We start from the raw sequence: 13,274 nt of genomic DNA, 5'->3' as shown, positions 1-13,274 counted from the left end.
GTGACCCCTGTGTCCTTCATAAGTTAAGCTACTACAAGAAGCTTCTGGGTTTATAGGCTGGGAAACCACTTGACCAGGCTGCGAGACTAGCTAGACCAGAAGGCTGGTTATCAGTGAAACATATAAAACATTTTAAACAAGCAAACCATGACACAGGACAAAACAACTGAAATAACCACAACTGTCTGTGTTCAGTAACAAAAATGTATTTTGAAGAATCTCACCATTTGACAAGTACCAAAGACTCTCTCTATGCAAAGTACCTGTGGAGCGTGTCTTACAAACATAATGTCAAAACATTAACATAGTGTAAAGAAGCACAAAATATGCATGTCAAAAATACATTCTGGTACCAAATAAAGAAAAATCACATTCTTAAAGCAGACTTTGAATTATTAATGCAAAGTTGCGTGAAACATCCCTGGTTACATGTGCATATATTTCTTTAATAAGCAACTTAAAGCCATGCAGACATTTGATTAACAAAACCAAATAAATATAACTATATAGGGCCATCAAATCTAAGCATTACTATAAGCACTTAATTTAAGAACTTAAGACAAACAAGATATGTGAGCCTTTTCAGAGGAAAGCTTGCTTGTTGAGGACTACTGGATAATTGCAGTGTTTATATATACATAATACATAGATATCTTGTACAGAAGGATAGAAGAGCTCCTTCAAAAGAAAAAAAAATCTGTAGTTTTGTCCATCTACCAGAAAATGTTTAAAAGTATATTTTGAAGTACCTGTTGAGGTGAGGTTCTTTTTTTTCATTTCTTTTTTTTTTTACTTTTCCAAGTAGGTTGTATAGTAATACTGATAAAGCCCACCAGATGGCACTTTGAGTCAACTACTAACACACCAACACCAGGGTAAACAATCTAAAAAACCCTCAAAACTTAATCCACTCAATTGGACTTTTCACTTTTTAACACCAAGTCCACTGCATCCATTGTGATAGGACTGACAACATATGTAAAAACTAAAAAGGCCACTTTTTTTTAAAGGTAGAAATATATAGAAGGCTACTTGAGATTTAAATTATGACATTTTATGGCTGATTCATTTAATTGCAAGTTTTATTCCGTGTTGATCACTGTGAAGTCATAATGAGCCAAATAAATCAGTCAACCTAAACTAAAGTCAAACAGCAAGAATAACACTGATAGCATTATACCGGTGGCCAACATGTAAATCCTGAATATAAAATGATGAGACGTGGGCATTTACAGACAGAGATGGGGGAAGGAGCAGAGAGCAGAAGGAGGAATTAACAGATGGAGGCATGGACTCTGAGGTACAGACTATGAGGGCGTCTTGTAAGCACGAGAGTACATTTATGACACAGACTTGATTTTTCAAGACAGAAGGGAAACAGGTGCTTGTTTCAACCTGTGTAAGCACTCTTAAATGGGTAAAATACACAAAGCTCAGTCTCGTTAGAACTAAGCCTGTTCACAAATGAATTATTGTAAGCACCAGCATTTCGACTGCCACTCTGGAAGCGAATAGATAATATTGCTCAGAAATGCTGCATAGCATATTTAAAAAACCAAAAACCCTGTATAATATTAGTTGTGCAAGAGCTGTTGCTCAAACTGCTTCACCCTTAAGCTGCCTTGTGAGCATGTGCAGAAACTGACTGTGGGAGTGTGAGAATTACGGGAAACAAAGAGTGTGAAAAAGAGGTTGAGTGGACCTGACAGACAGGTTTATCTCTGAATCAGTATTGCGGGAAAACACTATCTAACATCTCTCCCAAAAATTCAATTAAACATTAAATCTCTCACTCAAAAAGTATTGTTCTTCATGTCTGTTTATAATCAAGCATTCCTTCTTGTTCAACTTCGGAAACTAGTTTAACTTTATCTGTTTTAGTAACATTTGCAACACAACTGAAACCTCCTGGGCTGTCAAATTAGTCACTTCAATCTCTATAACACCAAGGCCACTTCACATTTACACACAAACTGAATAATTAAACCAGTTTACAAGAGCACCCTTAAATAGCGAAAATCACTTTTACCTCATTGATATCAATATGGTTAAGGGGACAAAATAAAGCTATTAAAATGTGCCTGAGGTTGCAAACATCTTCAAACAAAAACATCCATCAATAAGTTATTAAAACGTTTTAAGTGTGCTTGGCACCACAAAAAAAAGGGGGAAAAAAAAAGAAACACCCATCTAAAGTGTCAAAAACCTCCACAGGCAAGCAGATACACTCCAACACATACTCACAAACTGTCTGATCACCATTTTTCATAGTTGAACCGATTCAAGCAGTGACACGCTTTTGATACCTCCTCAAACGCAATCAATTGTGAAATATATATTTATAAAAATAACAAAAATAATAAGGCATTCCACTGTGAAAAATAATAAAAGTTAAATCCCGCACAAATAACATCAAGATATCTCGGCTAATCGCTGCAAAAGCCCAGAGAACCCAGCTGCATGCTGGGATAGATCAGCTACTCTGTCCACCATTTCTTGCGTAGCAGGGACTGAAGGATAATTCTGGGCTGCACCCTTGGTCGCCACGACAACGGCCTTTAGAGCTTGGCAGAGGCGTCCACTGGAAGTGGTGACCTGAGGAGACAAATAGCAATTGTGTGTAAATGTGTTTAAATAATGTCACCTGTTTATAATTAGCACATTGCTGGAAACTGACCAGTCAACATGTTTACCAACAGCTTGTTCATTTCCCGGACTGTTCTTGTTGACTACTGCCCTTGGGTTATCAACCATGACTCACAATTTGACTTGTCGCGGCATGAATCATTAAGTACATTAACTTGTAATCAAGAATTTGTACAATAACATATGAACAAAACCTCTAATAACATTTCTAACCAGAGTATCCATGTTCTAACCTTTGCTCTGAGGTCTGAAGAGCTGAGAAGCCGTGCAAGCGTGTCTCCAATAAAGACAAGTTTGTGTGCAGTCACGATGAGACTTTTCCCCCTGGAAACAAAGACTCGGGGTGGTTGGTTCCCTTGGACACTTGTGAACAGGGAGTCGATGGCATCGGCCAGGCAAGAAAGATGAGAGAGACTTTGGGAGGAATAGAAGGAGAGCAGCTCTGAATCTTCCAGAGTCAGAGAGACTTGAGGTGAAGGAGTCAACTGTAGAGAAATAGAGAATAAGATCATTCATTTATACACACAATATACTGTATACTAGCGCCCTATAAAATATCTAAAAATGCATATTTAGAGGCCTACAGCACAGTTGCAAGTATGTTAATCTCAGAGCAGTCCTCTTCGACTCTGTAAAGTTTCATTAGGCCTAGTTGAAAATCATTCATAGTAGCTTATCTATGAAAGGGTTCGGTTGGGTGTTGAATTTTTGAAGTCTAAGATCTTTAAATGAACTTATGTATGCTCACCAAGGGAGCACTTATTTGATACAAAATACAGTAAAAACAGTAAAATTGTGAAACATTAATACAATTTAAAATAACAGTTTTCTATTTGAATATATTTTCAAATGTAATTTATTCCTTTGGAGAAGTAGCTGTTAAAAATTCAGCTTTGCCAACAGTCTTCAGTCACATGATCCTTCAGAAATCATTCTAATATGCTGATTTGGTGCTCAAGTAATATTTTTCTAATTATTATCACAGTTGTGCTGCCAAATACATTTGTGAAGAAACTGATACACTTTTTCAGGATTCTTTGATTATTTTTAGTAACAATATTGTCCTTTTTGATTAATTGAACGCATCCTTGGTGAATAAAATTAATAATAATAAAAAAAACGAATTAATATCTTACTGACAACAAACTTTTGAATGAAAGTGCATTTATGAGGTACTATTGAGACAGAAGTTTAATCCAAATCAGTCAGCAATAGCGTCAGTAGGCAGTGACCATGTTTTGTGACTTTGGCATTCAATATGCAAATATTTTCCTCCCAAAATTGTTATGATGATGCATTTCAGTGTGTGAGTGGGCTGTTATTTGTAGTTTAAACCCAAATTCTGTTTTTAGGTATAATTTTAAGTATTATTATAGTGTCGCAATTTCTCTACAGTGGCTCGAGTGTATAAAATGCAATCCTCTTGGTGAAAGATACAAAAAACAGCTAAATGCATTGCAACAGACAAAGACGTCACTCCGAAACGTATAATCCACTGACATAATAATAGCCAGGATGCAAAAACACCTTCTGTATGACTGACCCTTAGTGTGTGTGTGTGTGTGTGTGTGTGTGTGTGTGTGTGTTTTGGGGGCATAACTGTGAACTGAGAAAATCAAAGACTTACTTTATTATCAGTTGTGGTGATAAGCTGTGAAGAACTGTGCTCTGTAAGGATGTCTGGTTGAGGCTCTGGCTTCCCCTAATTCAGAACAACACATTTTTTTAAATGTCTGCAAAAAGAGAACTGCAGACCACAGAAATGTTTCAACAAAGGCGACTACAGGCACCAACACATGAACTGAGTGAAAGAGAAGTAAATGTCTGACTGAATGAACAAGACAGAAAGATAAATTGAGAGTTAACTGATGTTATTGTTCCAAATTGTATTTGACAAGTGCAATTTTTGAAACCCTCTGCCTGATGAGCACTTGTGCTCATACTTACTTGTTGAATAAAATTTGGAACAATAACATCAGTGTTTGGACATTTGTATCCAGCATTATATCCATACATACTCTACAATTTCTTTATAAAACAGGTGTCTAACCTGCAGTTTGACGTATCCCACACTATCACCTACAGGATATGAAGGCAGCGGAGTAGGAGTTAGACCGATTCCTGCATACTCATTCCCTTGTTCCTCATCCTCCATCCTTCCCACAGTAGGGGCTAAAGGTACTGGTGCCGAGGGCAATGGGAAAGCTGTGGGTGGCGGAGGCGGCAGTGGTCGTTCCTGGATCCAGCTGCCCTTCCGTGAACCCATGTCCCCTGAGATCGGTTTGACCTCCGCCACCGGCAAAGCAGGTAGAGGTCTCCGGGACAGAGACTCCTGAGAAGGTAGACGAGGTCGCGCTTGACTCTGTAAAAGGGAAGCGGAGTCCTCAAGAGCGCAGCGGACCATCGTGAGCAGACCATCAGCTGGAGGGGCCGTACCGCACACAGAGAGGGCAGGAAGCAGGTCAGAGAGACGGGACCAAAGCTGCTGGAGAACTGGAGGAACATCACCAACATGGCCAGCCTTCCAGACGGAAAGGATCTCAGCCAATGCCGTGGCGAGGTCTCGGGAGGGGGTGGTGGTGAGAGAGGTGGAGGTCAGAGCGGATTGAACGAGAGCAGAGAGAGACGCCTTCCACTGGATGTCCCCGGAGCCGGTGCTTGATACAGACAAACGCCGTGTTGGGATTTCCAGAGTGAGGGCAGGCATGTCGTAGATGCCTCCGTCAGGTTCTGACACATCCTCAGAGGTTAAGTCTTGCTTTCTTGGACTGGAAATCGAATAGCTACGTCCATTTCCAGCGGTTTCTGCAGTTAATCCCTCGCTCGCCTCCATGGGTAAACCAGGAAGACTGGGAACACTGTACACATCCTCATCCTCTGCATCTCCAGCCACAGCAGCTGATCCCAGAATATTGTAGGTTTGCTGCTGATGGTCAGAAGAGGTATTCAGGGCCAGAGTGGGAACATCATAAATCTGAAAGAATTGAGAGACGACAACATAGTTACAACCGAGCCTTAATGCAGTAATCATGCTGTTTCTTTAACTGTTGTGTGGGAACACAAAGTATTGGCTACTGATCAACTGAAGGCTGGAATACACTACACAGATTTTTTAACAGATTTTAAAACACTAGGCATCATACACTTGCAGACTTTGTAAATTATTACAGAGAATAGCTGGGGATCATTCACTAAACGACTGAGGATCACACACTAACAGACTATCAAGTCATTTCGAGTTTCAAAACCAGCTTAAAATATCAAACATGACTGGTATCCTCCAACTGGACCGAATTATAGTGTGAAGTTAAATCACAGCCCTTCATACACTATGCAATTTTCTGTGAAATCTATCAACTGGCTGCCCATAATCTGTAGACTGGCTCTGACTTTCAGCAGCTAATGTCGACTCCTCCAGACTGCAATCAGCACAAAAAAACTGGGCAAAATTTGTGTTGTGTATTCCAGCCTTTAGTATGTTATCTAACAGTTTAATGACCTTGGAGTGTCTCTTGTGTGTCGCCGCTATCAATATGTAACTAGAGCCTCTGTAAGACTAATTTGCCATGTGAAAGGTTCCATTCTGACACTGACTAACAACATCTATTTATTAAGAACAAAAATCCGTTAACAAAAGACATAATTATATGGTTGCTATATTTATTACAGTTGATTCTCTGTGTAAAGCACAACAATCCACTGCTGAGCATTCAATAGGGATTAATAGGAAAAATGGACAGAGGATAGAAAGATTATGGGTGGAGGGCTGAAGAGAGCCACATGGGTCTGGGCTGATCAGCCCAGGCCAACAGGCAGCTGTGACTTGTGTGAACAAGACAAAAAGTATTAGATGGGATTAGCTCATAGCAGAAATAAAGGTGTGGTTTTAAAAACAAAGAAATAGGAGAGGAGTGAGAGAAATGAGAAACAAGAAAAACAGTGAGGTAAAAACAGCAAGAGGAGAGATTATGTGTAAATGTAATGAAAAAAAAAAACCAAGATCCGCACACCTCAAAATATAGGCTACACAAAGCTCACAACAATTTATCATATAGACAGAGGCCACAAATAGACTATAGTGCAAGAAGTGCAATGTGCAGCAAAAATATAGAGATACATAAATGTGCAAAACCTCTTATATTTAAAAGTAGATTAATTTTCAGCAAATAATAATCTGTCATTATTTACTCACCCATACAATGAAAATAGTCCCCTGCACTAAAGCTCAAGTCTTATTTACACTAATGTACAATACCGTTCAAAAAATGTTTGGGTTAGCAAGATTAAAAAAATAAATAAATTAATATTGATTGAAAATGACAGTAAATACATTCATAATGTTACTATTTCATAACAGAAGATTTCTATTTCAAATAAATGCTGTTCTTCAAAAAATTCTGAATGTGCCGCAGTTTAAAAGTGATATGAGAGCTATGGAAGAAGCCGAGATTTTCAGTGAATAAAAGTTCCAGTCTGTTCCTCACACAAAGCTATCATATGGCTTCATAAGACATGGTTTGGACTAGGCTTGCTACGATAGTCGGTGTTACCGGTGTTAAGTCGCAACACCGGTTTAATCACTTGCCCACCGCGGCACCGCAAAAAAAAAAGAAAAATTTTTTTTAAACTAAGCGTTAAAAATATTTAACGCAATTACGCAGTATCCGTTTTTTTCTGTCACCCGTTGACTAGCGTTGTATGATCACGCTCTTATTAATGTGAATGCTTTTAAACCATTTAAGCGCGACAAGACTAATGTTAAAGAGACCGCGCGCTGTAAGTCCTGCCTATTACACACACACACACACACACACGACCCACAGAAAAGACGGCGCGTCAGTATCGAGTTCTCTTTCGGGCTTGAACAAACCATAACACACACAAATTATGCCAAAATGTCCGTTTTTGGCAGATTATGCCAAAATGAACCCCCCACCCCACGTGAAACCGATATTACCGGTGTTGTCACAAGTCGAATATTATCACCGTCACATCTCTAGTTTGGACTACTTTTATGGTGCTTCTTGACTCTTTTTGGAACTCGACCCACTTTCATTTTCACTGTATGGACAAAAGCAGAATCAACTCTTGATTCCGGAGAGTCCCTAACATTTCCTTTTGTGTTTGATTTCTTACCTCAGAAGCCTGGTCAGTGTGTAGGGGTAGAGCACGAGGTGTGTTATAGATCCCATCCTCCTCCTCAGAAGGCATAGCAGAAACCGGATGTTGCCACCTATTAGTGGGTGGTGTATCATATACCTGAAGAAACAAGGATAAGCATTCAAAATCTCATTGACGATCTCTACCATTTCTGCAGAACTACAATTGCTTTCCTACTTCCAAACAAGTTCTCATTTATCTCACCTCCTCACTGAGTTTCTCATCCTGAGAACTTGCACTCTCCCTCTTGGTCACCATTTCACTGACCTTCTTCATCTCTTCTGCTTGCGTGTGTCCCTTTTTACTTCCATGTCTCTCTGCCTCCAACATATTTGTCAGAGGGGGTGCAGGTTGAGCCTGAAGAACAGGTTTAGTGGGTGGAACTGAGTTAGACTGTGGTGAATCCTTCCTGGTTACACTTCTAACAGGAGGTGCTGGCGGAGGGGGTTTACGGCCAAGGTTTGGGGACCCTGGTACTCCGGACTTTACCATCCTGGCGAGTAGAGGGGAATCTCTGAGGACACCCTGGGCCAGTTTTCCTCGACCAGCAGGAGGAGTTGAAGTAGTACCCTTCTGGGATCCTCGGGCAGAAGGAGGTGTTTGCTTAAGATTTTGGCCTGGTGTTGAGGCACCAGACACTCCTACAGTTCCAGCAGGGTGTTTGCGCTCAGATTGAGGGGTCCTTGATATGGCTCCCCCAGGCGGGGTTGGGGTTTGGTACATTCCTGGGGCATCCTGGCCAGTCTTATTCTGAGAAGGACTAATGGAAGAAGTCAAGCTGCTTTTGGGTGCAATCCCATCCGCAAGTCTTGAAGTCATTCCCGGTACGCACTGTCCTGCCACTGGGGTACCACTTGTAGGAGTCTGATACAAATTCTCACTGGTCAACACAGTGACAGCTGGTCTAGGCACCAAATAGCATCCATCAGAATGCCCAGCCCCTGCGTCTCGTGGACTTAAATATCTTGCCTCCTCTGCTGTTTCTGCTGCAGACCTGGGAACAGCACTTGGAGTCAGGTACACTGAGTCTGATGCCAGTGCACCTTGTGATCTGTGTTGTGCCGCCAGTGGTGCAGGCGAGGTGGGTGTCTGGTAGAGGGTCCCTGACTCACCACCCCGTCCTCTAAGTGAGGGTGAGCGGGGTCGTCCCGCCACACCCACATCCCCCCAGTCCGGACGAGGCCTGGTTCCAGAACTAGAATGCGATCGGGGTCTTCCTGCATCAGAGTGACGTAGCTCTTCAGACCTGATTGGAGACGGAGCAGCCCCAGGGCTCTGGTACACTCCTTCAGCTAAGCTGGGTGGTGAGAGATACACCCCATCTGAGTCTTCAGCGCTCAATCCATTTACCCTGCATTGCTGGCTAGACGATAGCTGGACAGAGTCCACACTAGGAGCCCGTCGGGGATCTGTACCTGCACTCAAAGCGGGAGTAGGAGCAGTTTGGAGGAGGCGTAATCGGTTGGCAGGGGCAATGCCTTGGCGGCCATGTAAAGAGCAAAGCCACCACCCTGGTCCGCCGTCCTGCTCCTGGTCCAGAACCATCAAAATATCACCTTTGCGGAATGCCAACTCCTCAGGACTTTCAGCGGCATTGTCAAAAAGAGCCTTTGCGAGCACCGTCTACAAGAAAATAAAAAAACAAGACAATATTAGGAGGAGGAGGAGGATCCAAAGGCTTTAAATAAAGCATACCAAGACATAAATCATCTCTGCAGCACTTGCTTGTTTCCTAGTCTAGCTTTCTAATAAACCTGACTTTGTCCTCTATGAATATTTTTGGCTCTGTGACAAATATTGCTTATTCTAAGCAATATTTATGTTATAAGTTGCTTTGAATAAAAGTGTCTTTTAAAGGCTTAAATGCAAATGCAACAAAAGCAGCAAAACATAATAAAATTCTGCTTAAAAAAAGAAGAGAGAAAGAGAGAAGAAAGGTATTTACATGGTCCTCTGATGGGAATGGGGAAGGACAGCGATAGTGCAGTAGAAACGCTAGATTTCACTAGACTGCTAGCAACAATGTAATTCAATTTTTGTTTAAATTCGATGTACTCAGTTAAAATGGATTTATTTTAGCCTTCAGCTGACTCTACTTCTGTAGCATTAGAGCCCCATTGTGTTAGTAAGGGAAGTAAAAAAAAAAAAGAATACAACATAGAGGATCTAATCTGGCCACTTCCACTTCCACACTTGTGTAGCAGGAATCCAGAGGGCATAAATCAATTTGTTTTCCCATTTACTTAAACAAAACTAGCACATCATCGCGGCAACAAATGAGTCTCACAGTTGACACAAACATAAAAAAAAAAGCTATTATACAAATATAGCTTAGACTAAGTAGTACATAGCAATGAAATTGCTGACCTAAATTCTTGGCATACATAAAACCTACAGAAGAACTGCTCCTTTAAAAGCATCTGAATAAGGGCAGCACATATAAGCTGTACAGTTCGAGTGACGTTATGAATGTAATGGGTTGGCCTTAAGGTCTTTTGTATTCAGAACACAACGCTACTGCCTTCATGGGTAAATCAATATTGATAGAGAGAATGCATAAGTAAGGGCAGAGGTCTGTGATTATGGGAGAGAGAGAATTAGTGATTAAGGGAAAGAGGCGCTGAGTTGATGATAATGAGGAAGACTCTTGGGGGAGGGGCTCAACATCTGTCCCCCTGTTTTAGGTCCTTTTGTCACCCCAGTCTATACCTCTAAATTTCCCTTTCATTCTTTCATTCCCCCCAGGGGATGTGGTGCTCTGAGGCAAGCTGAGCTCCAGTTCCCCCTCCTCCATACTAGCCATGGATATGAATATTACGGATGGGACAGCAAAGACCTTTACAGTGGCAACTTACACACTTACCGAAAGGGACATGATTGAAGCTGGTTCTCCACAGTTTTCGGATGTTAATTCCACATGGGCTCTCCACAGAAGATGTATCCCATTTACACGTGCACTGTGTGACTCATCTGCATGTTTTGCAGATCTGGTTTTCCATTAACCTGAGCTGTGCAGTGGTGGTAAATACGATGGCCTTTATTTCCAGAAAGATCAATTTCTCAAAACCATGATCGTTGTCCCTTGCAGTCTGTGACTTTCATCACATCTTGACAGTTGCTGCACATATGAACCTGGAGGATCAAATCAAACATTTTATTGTTAAATCATAATAAGATAGTAGTAATACAGAATTTAATTTGTTAAACCCTTAAGAAACAGTCAGCTGGAATGGTGAAACTAGTCAGACCAGTTGTGGGGCTCCACTAGAGGAGTTCAGACAGATAAAGATCTTATTTCATGGGAATTTGGCAGTTAACATTTTTAAGTACAGCTGCAATTTGGTGTTTAAATATGCCCATCATAATTAGATGGATGATTAAGAGGCTATATGACATTATAAAATAGTAATAATGGGTTAATATAGGATGAGACATATGTTCTCTATTTGTTCATTGAAGTTTTACATATACTGTATGTTTATTAGGGTTACCATACTTATAATTCTCAATTTAAAGGAATGAAATAAATAAATAAAATCACTTCAGCAGATGTGGCACAACAGCCTAAACGCAAAGACACTGGCCTATTGTTTTTACGAAATAAAAAAAGACGAATTATATTCATGCTTTCCAAGCCTATTTCAAGTCTTTTAAAATGCACTAGGCAGCATCAGAAAAAAAAATCACAGAACTAAGCCACGTTTCGTTTTCCATCCAAGACATCTCAAGGTTTCTTTCATGCAGTAGAACCCCAATGAGACAAACAGAGGTCTAAAAGAACGGAGAAATAAAATAAATAAAACAAGGAAAAGCTCCCATTCCCCGCATGAACCAGTGCCGAAGGCATTAGACATATGAATAGCGTTCTTTCAAAATACAGGGTGCATTTATTTCAGTCACAAAGACGCAAACAAGCGGCGTTTTACCCAGTGTAAATGTTAACTTAATGAGCGATGCTCGTCTTACCGTTCACATGTCTGGAAATAGCATTTGGAAATACACAAATAGAGTCAAACCTCGCAAATCATATCTTCTCAAAAGGCTACAATGCACGGCTGTTGTTTTTCTTTTCTTTCTTTAGGGATACACGTCTCGCTCCGCCAGGCTTCGCCCTACCCTGGCCTTCTTGGTTTTGAATTACAGTTGAGCGCATATGGTCGCTCCCCCCTCGTTGTGCCCGACAGCGCGCGAGTGCTACAGTGCGTCACGCCCCCTAGTGGAAGACAATCTATCTATCTATCTATCTATCTATCTATCTATCTATCTATCTATCTATCTATCTATCTATCTATCTATCTATCTATCTATCTATCTATCTATCTATCTATCTATCTATCTATCTATCTATGGTCTTGTTATTTTTGTCCACTTATGGCCATTTTAAAATGTTGCTTCTGAAGGTTGCAGCTGCGCCTCTAATGTAGGCTAAGCTTACGACCATATTCATATTAAACGAGTATAAATCTCTTTCTATCTTAGGAATTTCCTCTTATAGATTCCTCAGGAGGCTTCTGTCAAAAAAAGTGTTCTGCATAAGCTGGTATTGCATTACCTCTAAATAAAAATAGTAAAGGAAACGCATTATAAAATTCATATTAATGTGTACTAGCCATGAAAAAGATAAGCCTGCACTGATGCCACAATTTTTTAGTCACATTTTTGTTGTTATATTATGTATTTGAGTTTACCTTTAGTGGCTGGGCATCAGCATATATATATAGCCTATATATATATATATATATATATATATATATATATATATATATATACATACATTAAAAGAGTGGTTGTAGTTAGATTATCAGGACTGAACAGTTCCACACGGTATTTCGTAGGCTAATCCCATGGTATCCACAGTATCCATTACCAAGATCATGCTTTAGTGAAAACTTATGTAACATACAACAAGAGAAATTAAGAACAGGAACTACATGCTGAACAAACACAAAGCTTTGTTATAGAACAAAATGAAAGGGTAACTACAAGGTTGGCCTATTTGATAGTGATGTTTAAATGTGTGTTGCCCTCACAAAACTGAACTTTTCTCTTCAACTCTAACCCAACACTCATATTTTTATTATGTGCACCAAGAAGAAGAGTCTCTGCAGTGATAAGACGGGACAGGTGCAAGTGCAAAACCATGGGCACACAATTTCTAAAAGCTCAGATTTTTTATAAATCTTATGCAATCTACCATTTAAATGTATCCAGAGATTTTAAGTTTACTTGAATTGAACTAAAATGTTTTACTCTTATATATTACGTCAAGTCACCTTTATTTATAAAGCGCTATTACATTACAGATTTTTTTTAGAAAAAGCTTTTCAGTGATACCAGGAAAACTGTTAATTTCGGCTGTATACAGCAGCTCTAAAAAAAATAGTGTCATTGTTCAGCTGAAGTCAGTTCAGTGGTGATACAGTTATGTTGTAAAAATGATCAATTAATTTAGGATCAATTAATTAGTT

General features: G+C 40.1%; 1 protein-coding gene across 2 annotated transcripts; it reads right to left on the bottom strand.

Annotated features, from left to right (window-relative positions):
• Window positions 1-190: 190 nt before the first annotated feature.
• On the bottom strand, window positions 191-11,957 carry efs (embryonal Fyn-associated substrate). 2 transcript variants are annotated; one of them, XM_079865318.1, is made up of 8 exons: window positions 11,773-11,957; window positions 10,670-10,938; window positions 8,011-9,429; window positions 7,783-7,905; window positions 4,697-5,620; window positions 4,274-4,348; window positions 2,880-3,131; window positions 191-2,595 (listed from the first exon to the last, which is right to left on the bottom strand). In XM_079865318.1, the coding sequence occupies exons 2-8, from the start codon at window positions 10,679-10,681 to the stop codon at window positions 2,413-2,415; spliced, it is 2,988 nt and encodes a 995-aa protein (XP_079721444.1). In that variant the 5' UTR covers window positions 10,682-10,938; window positions 11,773-11,957; the 3' UTR covers window positions 191-2,412. The 2 variants fall into 2 exon arrangements, with proteins under 2 accessions (XP_079721444.1, XP_079721445.1); XM_079865319.1 differs by having other exon boundaries at window positions 11,823-11,955.
• Between the last annotated feature and the right edge of the window lie 1,317 nt (window positions 11,958-13,274).

The sequence above is a fragment of the Squalius cephalus genome (assembly GCF_949319135.1).
Source record: "Squalius cephalus genome assembly, chromosome: 3".
Taxonomy (NCBI): domain Eukaryota; kingdom Metazoa; phylum Chordata; class Actinopteri; order Cypriniformes; family Leuciscidae; genus Squalius; species Squalius cephalus.
Note: the sequence above shows the minus strand (reverse complement) of the source record. Positions and strands in the feature narration are given on the sequence as shown.

Coding starts and splice junctions, on each gene's coding strand:
- efs (XM_079865318.1), bottom strand. Junction 7,906..8,010: donor ATGAGAAACTCAGTGAGGAG/GTGAGATAAATG, acceptor TTGTTTCTTCAG/GTATATGATACACCACCCAC. Junction 2,596..2,879: donor CTTCAGACCTCAGAGCAAAG/GTTAGAACATGG, acceptor TTGTCTCCTCAG/GTCACCACTTCCAGTGGACG.